This window comes from Arachis stenosperma, chromosome 2 (genome assembly GCF_014773155.1).
Source record: "Arachis stenosperma cultivar V10309 chromosome 2, arast.V10309.gnm1.PFL2, whole genome shotgun sequence".
Taxonomy (NCBI): domain Eukaryota; kingdom Viridiplantae; phylum Streptophyta; class Magnoliopsida; order Fabales; family Fabaceae; genus Arachis; species Arachis stenosperma.
Window position 1 is genome coordinate 1,949,193 of NC_080378.1, and position 16,045 is coordinate 1,965,237.

The 16,045-nt window shown below is 27.5% G+C and overlaps 2 protein-coding genes across 10 annotated transcripts; both read left to right on the forward strand.

The window, feature by feature from the left end:
• The first annotated feature begins 2,103 nt into the window (after window positions 1-2,103).
• On the forward strand, window positions 2,104-3,630 carry LOC130961405 (probably inactive leucine-rich repeat receptor-like protein kinase At5g48380). Of its 6 annotated transcripts, none has more exons than XM_057887275.1 (3): window positions 2,104-2,309; window positions 2,438-2,478; window positions 2,654-3,630. In XM_057887275.1, exon 3 carries the CDS (start codon window positions 2,794-2,796, stop codon window positions 3,475-3,477), a length of 684 nt encoding a protein of 227 aa, XP_057743258.1. In that variant the 5' UTR covers window positions 2,104-2,309; window positions 2,438-2,478; window positions 2,654-2,793; the 3' UTR covers window positions 3,478-3,630. The 6 variants fall into 6 exon arrangements, with proteins under 6 accessions (XP_057743258.1, XP_057743261.1, XP_057743262.1 ...); XM_057887273.1 differs by having other exon boundaries at window positions 2,141-2,309; window positions 2,779-3,630; XM_057887277.1 differs by having other exon boundaries at window positions 2,178-2,309; window positions 2,412-2,478.
• A 4,913-nt stretch (window positions 3,631-8,543) lies between these two features.
• Window positions 8,544-11,621, forward strand: LOC130961403 (probably inactive leucine-rich repeat receptor-like protein kinase At5g48380). 4 transcript variants are annotated; one of them, XM_057887270.1, is made up of 4 exons: window positions 8,544-8,731; window positions 8,860-8,900; window positions 9,076-10,036; window positions 10,422-11,621. In XM_057887270.1, the coding sequence occupies exons 3-4, from the start codon at window positions 9,215-9,217 to the stop codon at window positions 11,430-11,432; spliced, it is 1,833 nt and encodes a 610-aa protein (XP_057743253.1). In that variant the 5' UTR covers window positions 8,544-8,731; window positions 8,860-8,900; window positions 9,076-9,214; the 3' UTR covers window positions 11,433-11,621. The 4 variants fall into 4 exon arrangements, with proteins under 4 accessions (XP_057743253.1, XP_057743254.1, XP_057743255.1 ...); XM_057887271.1 differs by having other exon boundaries at window positions 8,565-8,731; window positions 8,834-8,900; XM_057887272.1 differs by lacking the exon at window positions 8,860-8,900 and having other exon boundaries at window positions 8,569-8,731.
• The last annotated feature ends 4,424 nt before the right edge of the window (window positions 11,622-16,045 follow it).

A 16,045-nucleotide genomic window follows, 5' to 3' on the forward strand; every position in this document is an offset into this window, starting at 1 on the left:
CTACAGTCCCGTCTTCTCAGTGAAAATGGTCCAAATGCTCTGTCACAGCATGGTTAATCATCTGTCGGTTCTCAATCAGGTTGGAATAGAATCCATTGATTCTTTTGCGTCTGTCACTAACGCCCAGCCTTCAGGAGTTTGAAGCTCGTCACAGTCATTCAATCATTGAATTCTACTCAGAATACCACAGACAAGGTTTAAACCTTCCGGATTCTCTTGAATGCCGCCATCAATTCTAGCTTATACCACGAAGATTCCGATTAAGGGATCCAAGAGACATCCACTCAATCTAAGGTAGAACGGAGGTGGTTGTCAGGCACACGTTCATAGGTCAGAATGATGATGAGTGTCACGGATCATCACATTCATCAAGTTAAGGAACAAGTGATATCTTAGAACAAGAACAAGCTGAATTGAATAGAAGAACAATAATAATTGCATTAATACTCGAGGTACAGTAGAGCTCCACACCTTAATCTATGGTGTGTAGAAACTCCACCGTTGAAAATACATAAGAACAAGGTCTAGGCATGGCCGAATGGCCTGCCTCCCCAAAGAGGGTTCAATCATAAAAACATGATCAAAAGATCTAAAGATCGAAAGACTCTAGATACAATAGTGAAAGGTCCTATATGTAGAGAACTAGTAGCCTAGGGTTTACAGAAATGAGTAAATGACATAAAAATCCACTTCCGGGCCCACTTGGTGTGTGCTTGGGCTGAGCATTGAAGCTTTCATGTGTAGAGACTTTTCTTGGAGTTAAACGCCAGCTTTTGTGCCAGTTTGGGCGTTTAACTCCCATTCTTGTGCCAGTTCCGACGTTTAACGCCGGGCAATTTCAAAGCTGATTTGAAACGCCAGTTTAGGCCATCAAATCTCGGGCAAAGTATGAACTATTATATATTGCTGGAAAGCCCAGGATGTCTACTTTCCAACGTAGTTGAGAGCGTGCCAATTGGGTTTCTGTAACTCCAGAAAATCCACTTCGAGTGCAGGGAGGTCAGAATCCAACAGCATCTGCAGTCCTTTTCAGCCTCTGAATCAGATTTTTGCTCAGGTCCCTCAATTTCAGCCAGAAAATACCTGAAATCACAGAAAAATACACAAACTCATAGTAAAGTCCAGAAAAGTAAATTTTAACTAAAAACTAATAAAAATATACTAAAAACTAACTAAAACATACTAAAAACATACTAAAAACTAATAAGGGTGAACGGGCAATGATTGAGATCAAGGAGAGAAATCACAGAGTTCTCATAGGTACCCTAAGCTTACAGAGTTCTTCTCCTTCGATGGGTTTTATTTTGTTTTCTTTTCTTTAGTTTTGTCTGTCTGAATTTCATGGTAAAAAAGGCAAACAGAGTGAGGTTTGTAAGAAAAAGCCAGTGAGAGGAAAAAGGTAGAAAGTGCAAAATTAAAGAAAAAGCCATAGATGTCTAAGAGTTCCTTTGTACATATGTGTTGTGTATCATGATCCTGTGGGGATTCCCTTGCAAGTTGGGTTAGCACTTAGCAGTTGAAAGCTTGGTAGGTAACCAAGTCAAGTTCAGTTTTGGGGATAGATTCTGGATTTGTCCCGGATAGAAAAGGGTAGTTCCTAGGAAAGAATTGATGTATATAATCAGTTGATTATAGTGAAATTCCATCACTGTTGTGATGGAGATTGGATGTAGGTTGCATTGCACTTAGCAGCTGAAACAAGATACTTTTGGGTGTGATTTTTTCTTTCTCTTCTACTCTATTTCTATTTCTATTGCATAGGAGACAAAATTGAAAAATATCTCATTACGAGACAAAAAGAAAATGTCTCTTGACTGGTTATGAGACAAAAAGTAGAAATATCTCCTGAAACTATCTTAAAAGGCAGAAAGTAATATTCAGAAAAAGGGACTAAGATTCAATCCCCCTTCTCTTAGCCATTGATTACCATCAATTGGTATCAGTACTTGATCTCAAAGAAATCAAACTTTACAACTTAGAGAAAAGATCCTGATGGCAGCTAACAGTGGCTCAAATCTAACTGCTTACACTCTGACAAAAGGACAGTTAATACAAGAAACTACAATTACTAAAAAAAAAAGACTACATACTGTTAAAGATTAAAAAATCCATTCCCCACAAAACACAAACACAAAACACACAGACACAAGTCTTCGCGTTCTTACGGTCCAAGTCTTCGCTAAATCAAGCTTAGAAAATTTTGGCCATTCCTTCTTTGACCCGCTCCTTCAAATTTCCCTTTTTCTCTCTCCCAAAATTCACAACCACAATATCATCGCAACAAAAGAACTCAGCTCAAAAGAGGCAAGGTAACTAACACTTCTTTGTCCTCTCTTCCTTATTCTCTCTATTTCTATTTCTATTCTTGGTCACGTTCAAGTTCTCAATTTTACTAATTTTGTGTTTCTTAGTTGACCTTGTTTTACTTTCCTTTTAGGCTTCATGGGTTTTCCTCATATGGGTTGTTCAAATTACCAGGTGGGTATGCCAAAAAAAAGAAAAAGTTTTTGTTTTTCCGTTTGGATATTAAGTCAACTATATTGGGTTTCTTATGGTTTTTGATTTTGTGCTTTGATTATGTATGTTTTGTGTGTTTTATGTTTTTAAGATTGTGGTTGACTTGGCTTCTGTGAATGTTTTTTGCTTTCTTCAGGTTATGTTGTTAGGAGGGTTGTTTTAGTTACTACGAAAGTTTGGGTTTTGTGCTGTGGCTTGAATTTGGATACCAATTTTGAGTATTTTGGAGTAGTTTTCTAATTAAAAAGATTGGATTTTTAGGATCCTTGGTTGAAGATGGTTCTTAGTATTGTTTTTGGGTTCTTGGTGCTGATTAGTAGTTTTGGAACCGCATATGGGACTGATACTGATATCTTCTGCTTGAAGAGTATCAAGGGATCCCTTGAAGACCCTTACAATTATTTGCAATCTTGGACTTTCAATGACAAAACCGAAGGGTTTATATGTAAATTCATTGGGGTTGAGTGTTGGCACCCTGATGAGAACAGGGTCTTGAATCTCAATCTCTCAAATATGGGGCTAACGGGTCAGTTTCCCCGTGCCATTCGGAACTGCTCGAGTTTGACAGGGTTGGATCTTTCAATCAACAAGCTATCTGGAACGATTCCGGCGGATATATCCTCTCTTCTGACTTATGTGGTCACTCTTGATCTGTCATCAAATGAATTCTCCGGCACAATACCCAAAAGCCTTGCGAATTGTACCTATCTTAATATCCTTAAACTTGATTCTAATAGGCTTACTGGTCAAATTCCTGGACAATTCGCCAGCCTCGGACGGCTCAAGACATTCAATGTAACTAACAATCTTTTGTCCGGGCGAGTTCCAAACTTTAATTATACTAAAGTGAGGGCTTCATATGGAAACAATCGGGGCCTATGTGGAGGACCTAACTTGAGACCTTGTCAGGCCCAGCCTTCCAAAAGTAACACTGCGGTCATAGCCGGAGCAGCCGGTTAAATATAACTTTTTTGTATTTGATTGTTTTTTTTGTTCTGTTTAATTTTTGTTAAAAAAATTTGGTGAATGTTATAGTGCCTAAATCATGATGTCAAATTTATTAAAAAAGACAAAAAAATAATATTTAATAAATTTTTAAATATTTTAGTTTTATTTTATATATTTTATTTTTTACTTATAAAAGTAAATTAGGCAATTTAGGTGCCACAATAAAAGGCACCATAAAATTCACCAAAAAATTTATGATGATCATCTTATTGTATTAGTATAAAGGTCGTAGATGTTATATTTATTTTGTATGTTCTTAAATCCTATGTCTCTGATGAATATTTGTAATTGAGTAATTATTAAAAAAAATTGGTTTAATATCTATTTATATTTTATTTAAACTATAATAGTGAGTAAATATTTTTTTCAAAATAAATAAAGTGGTTTTTTTTTTAAAAAAACAAAGTTTAAATAATTGTGAAATTAGATTATATCACAGATGATAATAAATATCTTGGTATTAGATATGCTATAAAAAAATTTTAAAAATATTATGTTGTATTATATAAGTTAGTTATATTTTTCTTATCTTCAATCTAGATTATTTGGATTGACATATTTCTAAATCGTGTTATTCAAAAAATTTTAAATTATTAAATTAAATCAATTATAACTAATTAATTAAGTTGATTAAATATCTAGATATTTTATAATTTAATATAAATTAATTTACAAAGATACATAACTTTTACATAAAAAAATTGATTTATGAAAATCTAAATTTGAGTGCTTACTATGATTAAGCTCAAATTTCAATTTATTTTGTCAGATAATATAAATATTAAATTTTTTTATTAAACACTCATTTGATTCCGATATGATATTATATATAACTTTTATATTGGCAATTAAATTTCAGTTGTTACACAAATGTTATATTTAGGTAATTGTACATTTTTTTTGTTATTCTAAAAATTATTATATATTTTTAAGATCATTTAATTATGTTTATTTTTCTAAAAGCATTGTCATTATTAGAAAATAACTAATGTTCGTTTGTGATAATCTAAAATTAAAAAAATACAAAATATTAATATTTTGAGTTTTCGAAACATAAATCTTGAAGTAAATATATATGATTATAATTAGTGATCATAATTGAAAACCTTTATTTTATTTTAATTTTTTCAGACCATGTTTGCCTTATTTAATTTTTATTTCTTATCGATTGCTATTTTTTTTAGTAGACTTAATTGTCATTAATTTATATCAATTAAAACTTATAACTTGAAAAAAATAAATACATGTCTAAAAAATAAACAAAAAGTATATTTTTTCTTTTAGTGAAACATTTATGTCGCTTTAGCTTTTTTTCTGCATTATATCTTACATTTTTACTATAATTAAAAATTTTACGAATACAACAAACTAATTGTTACACTATTAAATATATTATTAGAGGTAAATTATTAAATATAAATTTGTAAAGAATATATAATACTTAGTTAATTATCATAATCACATTTAAAGGTATCTAAGTTATTTTTATATAATAAAAGTGATATGCTTTAAAAAAATATTTGTATATAATTTACTAACAAATATATGAGATATTTATCATAATTTTTATTTTTAATAAAAAATATTATTGTATTAAAGTGATACATTTTAAAGGTGTATAAATAGAATTTTTATTTAAAAAAATTTACAAAATAGCAAATACTATTTTGTTTTAATTTTATCCTTAACAATTAGTTTTAATTTTACCTTCATAGTTTTAATTATATCACTAGGATAAACAACATTAATTATAACTAATCAATTATATTATTTGATATGACCAAGATAAATATTAATTTATTTAATAAATAAGAAAATAAATAAATAAATTTAATTTAAATTATTCTCTTATTATTTTTTATATATATGAATTAGAATGTGCTTTTATATATTTTGATTAATAGTTTTTAAAGGAGTTATTATTTTGCTTACTAAAATTTCAAATTTTCTATAATAATTTCATAGAACTTGATTAATAGATTATTCTTCATAATGTTTTTCTTGAAACTTTTTAATAAAAATATATCTTAAGTTTTATTTTTTATCTTTTATATTTATTGATTATACTAAATTTTTTTTACAGTATGTTTTTATCAACTACATGCATTGTCTTTTTTATCTTTTTTTATTTTTTTTGTTACCTTATTTTTAATTGTTTATTTTACTTTTACCCCTCATATATTTATTGTATTTTACTTTCTCTTAGTCTCAATTTTATAGTTAACTTTTAATTATATAAAATTGAATAATTTCTTTCAAAACATGCTTAAATATATTATCTATTATATACAATCATTAAAATAAATAAACAAATATATATTAAATATAAAATTACTAATTTATCTTAATTTATATATACATAAATTCATTTTTTGAATTTAGTAACCCGAATTCCTGTCTCTAACTCGAATCCTTCCTTTTTCTTCCAAACTCATTCTCAGTCTCGAGTCTCTCTCAACCCCCCTCCTCTCGCTTAGTATAATCCTAAAAGTTATGTTATTATATTAGGATATGTTTTTATATTTTTTTTTTAAAATATTATTTTTCATAACAAATATGTTATGAATTGTGTTGAGTTATATTGAATTGATTATTGTATGATTATTATATGAGGAGTGCTAGGGGCCAGCAATTTTTGTGATTTGTAGCCATCAATGATGATTTTAATGGTGTGAGATTGGTGTGAGATTTCATCCAATGACTCATTTTTCTTTGCTGGTTACATGCTGGACAGAATTTAATAAAGTTGCTGATCCCCTAGACTTTTTCTTATTATATTATGTGTTTTTGTGTTTTTTTTTTTTCAAAAATTTTCAAAAAATATTCGTAGATACCTGAGGAGACCTGTGTTTCTTAGGAGGATAATTAAACAGGGACTTGCAAAGACAGAGAAGGGACGGGAGAATTTTTTTAAAACAGAAATGAGGGATGGGAAGAGGGTCTGTCACGCTTTCCTAAGTACCAATTACCATATCTAACTAACAACGAAGATCCAATCTAAGTTGATTTGAGAAGAGACACATGGACTTCATTTGTATTGGCCGCCCTTTAAGGTAATAAACCTAAGTCGAATTTAGAACTCTAACAATGAGTCTAGGTTGATCTTACTTATATTAAGGTTTTATTAGGCCCAAGTATATCTTAAATTAATATTTTGAGTCATTGTTATAATAAATATTATACTATTTAATATTATAACACTTAGTATATGTAAAAGTTGGATATATTTACAAGAGTTTTAAAATTTAAATTAAAAAAATTAATTATCTTTTATTTTTAGTTTTAAATATTATTTACTAATGTAATAAAGAAAGTAAAAATAACAGTAATCACTCATATAATTAAAATAGATAATACTATAATATATACATGACATAACATATATCAACAATTATTATATATGATAAATATTTATTTTTTGTAATGATTATTTATATAATTTATTACACAATTTTTCTCATCTTAATGTTTAATGAATTTAAGATACAAGATATTATTTAACATACAAAATAAGTAACTTAAGTCATTATTTAGGACAATAGTACAAATACCTACTTACTTATTAGTAGTAAAAAATATGTAAATAGTATAAATTGATATTGTTTAGTATAAAAATAATAATAAAATTATTAATTAAATTAAGTACATAATTAAAAAATTATGAATAATTTTTTAAATAATAATAAAAAAATAAAATTATTATTTTTACATATTGCAAAGTTTATAAAAAAAATTTAGACAATAAATCAATTCTCAATAAATTATATATTAGCCCTATCAAAAAATAAATAATTAATATATCAAATATTATTATTTACATACTAATATAATATCTATTATCGATTATTAAGTTTATATTTTTGGTTACTAAAATTTAAATGATTGAAATTATTAAATGCTAAATATTTTACACTTTATTAATTTTATTTTTGTTATTGAAATTAAAAAAGGATAAGTTGTTAATCAATTCTAAATATAAATTTAAATTTGAGTAAAAAAATAAAAATATTTTAAATTTTATCTCACTAACTAGAATTAATTTCAAAATAAGAAATTACTTTGTATATCATATTGTAGGATAGTGTGGTCATTTGTTATTCTTTAATGGCAAATATTGTCAAATAAAATGGTGTAAGAAATTAGAAAGAAATGTATTTACTAGTTCAGAAAATACTAATTTATTTTTTAATAGAATAAATTATATATTAAATAACAAAAGTTGTTATTGATTTCTGTTCACACTAACTAATACTCAACGATGGTATCTAGGTACACTATGTTACTAAAAAATATTAATCAATCTAATAAATTTGGTAATGACATAACTCTATAAGTTGGAAAATTTAAAAATTATATTATAAAATGTGAAGAAACAATGTTGATCATATTGTTTTGACTTCAAGAATGAATACGGATACCAACAAATAAAATTGTCCCAGATAAATTTCAAAGAGACAAAAGTCCATAAGTATTGCTATTAATAATGAGAAACTAATTTATTTTAAAGACAAATACATTTTTTTCTACGAATTTTCTAACTCGACAGGCTAAAAAATTAATCCACTACATATTGATGTTTTATTTATTAAAGGTCTGCCGCAAACTAATGAATTACTACACATATAAAGCAAGATTTGAATTCCAAATACTTACTTAAACAAACAAATAAGATGACTATTCAACCAATCCAAATTAGTTAAGACAAATACTAATTATTTTTAATATTTTTAAATTATAAAATATCTATAATAGTAATTATTATATATATGTTTTATTTAATTTTTTAATAAAAAATTATATAATTTTATGTATTATTTCATGTAGGATACAAAAATATATACTAATTAAAAAAAATTTTATTAAAAAATATTTTCTTAATCGATTTAATTGTGTCTAAACAAATACTTATTTAATAGAATAAAATATTATATAATAATTTAATAATTAAAGACAAATTTTTTTTTGGTAACTAATTAAAGATCAATTATTACTTTTTATTTATTTTCAGCAACACAAAACACAAACATAAACACAAAACACACAAGTCTTCGCGTTCTTACAGACCAAGTCTTCGCTCAATCAAGCTTGGAAAATTTTTGCCATTCCTTCTTTGACCCGTTCCTTCAAATTTCTCTTTCTCTCTCTCCCCAAATTCACAACCACAATATCATCGCAACAAAAGAACTCAGAGCTCAAAAGAGGCAAGGTAACTAACACTTCTTTGTCCTCTCTTCCTTATTCTCTCTTTTTCTATTTCTATTCTTGGTCACGTTCAAGTTCTCAATTTTACTAATTTTGTGTTTGTTAGTTGACCTTGTTTTACTTTCCTTTTAGGCTTCATGGGTTTTCCTCAGATGGGTTGTTCAAATTACCAGGTGGGTATGCCAAAAAAAGAAAAAAGTTTTTGTTTTTCCGTTTGGGTATTAAGTCAACTATATTGGTTATCTTATGGTTTTTGATTTTGTGCTTTGATTATGTATGTTTTGTGTGTTTCATGTTTTTAAGGTTGTGATTGACTTGGCTTCTGTGAATGTTTTTTGCTTTCTTCAGGTTATGTTCTTAGGAGGGTTGTTTTAGTTACTATGAAGTTTGGGTTTTGTGCTGTGGCTTGAATTTGGATACCAATTTTGAGTATTTTGGAGTAGTTCTGTAATTGAAAAGATTGGATTTTTAGGATCTTTGGTTGAAGATGGTTCTTAGTGGTGTTTTTGGTTTCTTGATGCTGATTAGTAGTTTTGGAACCGCACATGGCACTGATACTGATATCTTCTGCTTGAAGAGTATCAAGGGATCCATTGAAGACCCTTACAAGTATTTGCAATCTTGGACTTTCAATAACAAAACCGAAGGGTCTATATGTAAATTCAGTGGGGTTGAGTGTTGGCACCCTGATGAGAACAGGGTCTTGAATCTCAAGCTCTCAAATATGGGGCTAAAGGGTCAGTTTCCCCGTGCCATTCGGAACTGCTCAAGTTTGACAGGGTTGGATCTTTCAATCAACAAGCTATCCGGAACGATTCCGGCGGATATATCCTCTCTTCTGACTTATGTGGTCACTCTTGATCTGTCATCAAATGAATTCTCCGGCACAATACCCGAAAGCCTTGCGAATTGTACCTATCTTAATTCCCTTAAACTTGATTCTAATAGGCTTACTGGTCAAATTCCGGGACAATTCGCCAGCCTCGGACGGCTCAAGACATTCAGTGTAACTAACAATCTTTTGTCCGGGCCAGTTCCAAACTTTAATTCTACTAAAGTGACGGCTTCATATGGAAACAATATAGGCCTATGTGGAGGAGCTAACTTGGGAAATTGTCAGCCCCAGTCTTCCAAGAGTAACACTGCAGTCATAGCCGGAGCAGCCGTTGGTGGGGTGACTGTTGCGGTGTTAGGATTGGGCATTGGAATGTTCTTCTATGTGCGCCGTGTCGGTTACAAGAGGAAGAAGGAAGAGGACCCCGAAGGAAACAAATGGGCGAGAAGTATAAAGGGAACCAAAGCAATAAAGGCAAGTTATATTATCTTTTCTGTTTTTGGTTTAGAAGACTAGAATATGAAAAAGTTTCATTAGAAAATAGTGCAGTGTAAAAAGTTTTCAGAAAACATTCATAATAATTAATTGATGCATTTCCAGATAGAGTGATCTTATTGAGGTATGTGGCTGTGTAAAAACAGGGTGAAATTTTGCATGAATGATTTTAATGTGTAAAATTATACATGGAACACATGAATTTTTACCCCTTATTTCTATCCCCAAACCAAACATACCATAATATGTTTTCTAGACCAAACTCATGAATTGTAAAATTGGAAGATGCAGAATATATTTTTGAGATGTTTATGAAACCTATGAAAATATTTATTTTCCCTAACTACATTCAATTGATGATCAGGTTTCTTTGTTTGAGAAATCAGTTTCAAAAATGAAAATGAGTGATCTCATGAAGGCTACTAACAAGTTCAGTAACACCAATATCATCGGATCAGGACGAACGGGAACTGTTTACAAAGCTGTTCTTGAGGATGGCACATCACTTATGGTTAAGAGGTTGCAGCAATCCCAGCACTCTGAGAAAGAATTTAGGTCTGAGATGGCTACACTCGGGTCGGTCAAGCACCGAAACCTGGTTCCTCTCTTAGGATTTTGCATGGCCAAAAAGGAGAGGCTTGTGGTGTATAAAAATATGCCAAATGGAAACCTCTATGATCAGCTACATCCGGCCGAAGGTCCGAGCTCCCTTGACTGGACTCTAAGGCTCAAAATTGCAATTGGAGCTGCCAAAGGATTAGCATGGCTTCATCATAGCTGCAATCCCCGAATCATCCACCGAAACATAAGCTCTAAATGCATACTCTTGGATGCTGATTTCGAGCCCAAAATCTCCGACTTCGGCCTTGCCAGACTGATGAATCCTATAGATACACATTTAAGTACTTTCGTCAACGGCGAGTTTGGAGACTTAGGATATGTTGCTCCAGAGTACACAAGAACCTTAGTTGCTACACCAAAGGGAGATGTTTATAGCTTTGGCACTGTGCTTCTCGAGTTGGTAACCGGCGAAAGACCTACCAATGTGGCTAAAGCTCCAGAAACATTCAAAGGCAATCTGGTGGAGTGGATTATGCAGCTCTCTAGCAACTCTCAACTCCATGACGCCATCGATGAGTCTCTAGCTGGAAAGGGAGTTGACAACGAGCTCTTCCAATTTCTGAAGGTTGCTTGCAACTGTGTTTCTTTAACTGCAAAGGAGAGACCAACCATGTTTGAAGTGTATCAGTTTCTAAGAGCAATTGGGAGTAGGTACAATTTCACTACTGAGGATGAGATTTTGATACCTGTAGATATTGGCACTGCTGATAACATGGAGGAACTTATTGTTGCTAGAGAAGCATTTGATGATTGAATGAATAAGGTATGTCAAATATTTATATAAATGTATGTATGTATGTATAATCAGGTTGAAAAGATGTAATTATGTATCTTACTTTATTGTCTCAAAATAAATGTTAGTTATATATAGTTGACTTTTGAGAAGCTAGATCCAGTTGTGTTAATGATATTGAAATGTCAGTTTATGATAATTAATTATCTATTTTTCCGTTTTGAGTGAAGTTATAGTCATTTTTTTAAATAATATATTATATTATTTGGATTAAGTCCTTTTAAAATGAAATGATAAATGTGTAATCACTTTTGAATTAAGATAATAAAGCTCATAAATGATCAAAATTACGAATTTAATTAATAATTTATTATTTTACTAATTTTCTCACTTCGAAAGATCTTCAAATCATTTGCTTTTTTGTATGTGAAGACGGAAGAGTATGCCTTGAGATGTTCGTTAAGATTTAGAATCGACAAATTTGTCCCTCACTATTTGAAAGATTATATATTTTTTAATATATAAAAAAAAAGATAAATAGGTTTTTTATTTTATAATTTAAAGACACAAGTATGGCTAATTGAAAATATAAAAAACGTCTTCCATTTTTTAAAATACGAGATATTTAAGTTCTTATATTCAAAATATATAAGAATAAATAGGTTTTTTAGAGGAAGTTACATATTTCGCGTTTTAAAAAGTGGAAGACGTTTTGTATTTTTAATTAGTCGATAACTTATTTGTATTCGAAATAAAATGTCAGGACCTGTTGTCGTTTTCTCTCGTAAGTATCAAAATTATTAGGGGTGCACTTGGGGTTGAGTGAAACCGGATTCACCTTTACCTGAATCTGACCCTAAATAATAACCTGATCTATTTTTGAGATCCTTACCGAGTCCTAAACTCGGTGAAATCACACTACTTTCAGGTCACACTAAAATTAGGTCTCGACCAAGTGAAGTTTGGGTCTTGATAAATTTTATGTCAAAAAATTATGATGCAATCATTTATAAATAAGAAAAAAAATACTTGTTATAAAGAAGTTGATAACCATACTTGAATTTAAATTTGTTCATAAATTCTAATTTCATGTTTATTTGATTTATATTCTAATTCAACAAATGCTATTAGAAACAAAACAATAAGTTTATAATTAAAATAACATAATATTGGAATTAATTTAAAACAAAGTCGGATTTGGGACCCTAACAATGGATTTTAGTTGATCTTGCTTGCATTGAGGTCTTATTAGGTCCAAATATATCTTGGATTAATATTTTGAGTCATTGTTATAGCAAATACTATCCTATTTAATATTATAACACTTAGTATATGTAAAAATTGAATATATTTACAAGATATTTTTTTAATTTAAATTAAAAAAATTAATTATCTCTTTTGTTTTAAATATTATTTTTTAATGTAACGAAAAAATAAAAATAACAATAATAACTCACATAATTAAAATAGATAATTTTAATATATACATGACACTATATCTATCAAAGATTATTATATATGATATATAATTTTTTTTCTGTAATGACTATTTATATAATTTATTGAACAATTTTTTATCTTAATATTTAATAAATTAACATACAAAATAAGTAACTTAAGTTATCATCTAGGACAATAAATATAATAGTGCAAATATTTATTTATTTGTTTATTTATTAGTAGTGAAAAATATGCAAATAGTATAAACTGATATTTTTTTAATATAAAAGCAATAATAAAAAGGTTATTAATTAAGTTAATTACCTAATTAAAAATTATAAAAAATTGTTTGAATAATAATAACAAATAAGATCACTATTTTTACATATTACAAAGTTTATGAAAAAAAAATTGGATAATAAATCAATTCTTAATAAATTATACATTAATTCTGTCAAAAAAATAAATAATTAATACATTGGATATTATTATTTACGTACTAATATAATATATATTATCGATTATTAAGTTTATAATTAATTTTTAATTCAATTTTTGATAATTAAAATTTAAATGATTGAAATTATTAAATGCTAAATATTTTACATCTAAGTATCTAACCAATTTATTTTTTTATTGAAATTAAAAAAATGAGTCATTAACCAATTCTAAATTTAAATTTAAATTTGAGTAAGAAAATAAAAAATATTTTAAATTTTATCTCACTAACCAGAATTAATTTCAAAACAAGAAATTATTTTGCATATCATATATATATTGTGGGATAGTATGGTCATTTGCTATTTTTTTAATGGTAAATATTGTCAAATAAAATGGTGTAAGAAATTAGAATAAAATGTATTTATAAATTTAGAAAATATTAATTTATTTTTGAATAGAATAAATTATATATTGAATAACAAAAGTTATTATTAGTTTCTCTTCACACTAACTACTACTCAACGATGATGTTTAGGTACATCATGTTATCAAGAAATATTATTCGATCTAATAATTTTTGTAATGACATAATTTTATGAATTTGAAAATTTAAAAATCATTTCATAAAATGTGAAGTTTTAACAAGTAACAACGTTGATCAAATTGTTGTGACTTTAAGAATGAATACGATACCAACAAATAAAATTGTCCTAAATAAATTTTAACAAAGACAAAAGTCCATAAGTATTGCTATTAATGAAAAATTAATCTATTTTAAAGACAAATACAATTTTTTTCTACAGATTTTCTAACTCGCGGCAAGTCGAGAATTAATCCACCACATATTGATGCTCTACTTATTAAGGGTGAGATTCAAACTCTAAATCCTTGCTTAAGCAGACAAATAAAATAACTATTCAACCAATTCAAATTAATTAAAATAAAATTAATTATTTTTTATATTTATAAATTGTAAAATATTTATAATAATAACTATTATATATATTTTTTATTTAAATTTTAATAAAAAATTTTATATAATTTTATGTATTATCCTATATAAAGCACGGGAACATACACTAGTTTAATATAGATTTTGGGTTTTTATTGAAAACTTCTCTTTGAATCTGGGCTTTTAATCCACTGATGAAACATGAAAGCAATAATTCAGGATCTATGATATTAACGTTTTGTGCATAAGTCAATAATGCATCGTATTATTCTAAAATTGTACCGGATTGTTTTTTAATTAAGTCTGATAAACTCCCATAAAAATTGAAAATGATAGTCAATGAAAACACCATTATTAGAAAAAAGGAATTAGAATATAAAAAAAAAATTAATCAACTAAAAAAATGGAAAAAAAAATAATTCAAAAGAGAGAAAAAAATAATTTTATTAATAAAATTTTTTAAAAAATATAATTCATTAATTTTGTACTTATTTTATTTTATCACTACTATTCTATTTATAACAAATTTTATTTCTAATAAAAATATTCTAATTAGGTTATTATTGGACCTATTTTTTACTCATTGCACTAACACTATTTTTATTTATTGAAAAGAAGATAAGAAGCGTTTCTCCAATCATACTATTCACATTTTGAGAAATTGCGGTAAAGCCGTCGGAATATGGAGACATATGTTTAAAAACAACTTAGCTGCTATGGAGTTTTTTTTTTTTCTTTTTAAAGCACAAACATTAGTTTCAAGATAATTTAATTAACGACTTGGAAGGTAAGAGAATTAACCAACAGAGAAATACTTTCATAATTATCTATTAGAATTTATAGAAGCTCAAAAACAAGGAATTACATAAGTTATAAGTCTATGACAGAAATAAATTCTCTCAATTTTCTTTTAATTAAGAGAGTAAAATATAATATTTAATTCTTCAATACTTTTTTTCTCAAGTTTTTTTTTTATTAATAGTAAAAAAACACACTTTAGTATTATATTTTCTTAGCTTAGCTAACCTTTTTTTAATTGAGTTAGCTTGGCCAACTTAAAGTCTAAGAGTATATTTAATTTGTATTTTTATTTTTATTGTTATTTTTTAAATTTTGTAAAAAAAATTTTAAAAATAATAAAATTTATTTTTTTATTTTTATTATTTTTTTATAAAATTTTAAAAATAAAAAATATTGAAAATAAAAATATAAAATAAAAACACAAAACAAACCTATCCTAAATTATTTGGACACGAAAACACACCATAATTAGTTTCTCTCGTTGTTCCTAATTTTTTTTGGGTCTTCAGCCTCTTGTAGGCCCATAATGGAAAAAAAATAGAAAACAAGAATCATAGCATTCTCTGACCAAAAAGAAAAAAAGAATCATAACATTCGTCTAAGAATAAAGTTTATAGTTACCCAAATCCTTAGGAAAAATATAGGAAAATACCGAAAGAATGGAAATATAGGAAAATAGAATTTTTTTTGTCATTTTTATTTTAACATTTTATGTTATAAGGCGTACATGGTGAGTTTTTAATTTTGATATTGAATTTATAGTAGTATTTTTAACAATGTGTAAAATTTGGTTTTTTTTTTATATGGAGATCACAACTCTAATTTTTCGATTTGTGAAGTAACATAAAATTTATCCTCTAATTTATGAACTCACACAAAACTTACCTCCCGATTTGTAAAGTAACACAATTTATTCTCCGATTTATGAACTTAAATTTTTTAAAATTTTTAAAACACAAAATCTATCATTTAATTTGTGTTCCAGTATCACAAAAGATTT

Excerpts from the sequence above, each read along its gene's own strand:
- LOC130961405 (XM_057887273.1), top strand. The coding sequence starts at position 2,443 with ATGGGTTTTCCTCATATGGGTTGTTCAAATTACCAG. Across the intron at positions 2,479-2,778 it reads TGGGTTGTTCAAATTACCAG|GATCCTTGGTTGAAGATGGT; the intron begins GTGGGTATGCCA and ends TTGGATTTTTAG.
- LOC130961403 (XM_057887270.1), top strand. The coding sequence starts at position 9,215 with ATGGTTCTTAGTGGTGTTTTTGGTTTCTTGATGCTGATTAGTAGTTTT. Across the intron at positions 10,037-10,421 it reads AGGGAACCAAAGCAATAAAG|GTTTCTTTGTTTGAGAAATC; the intron begins GCAAGTTATATT and ends ATTGATGATCAG.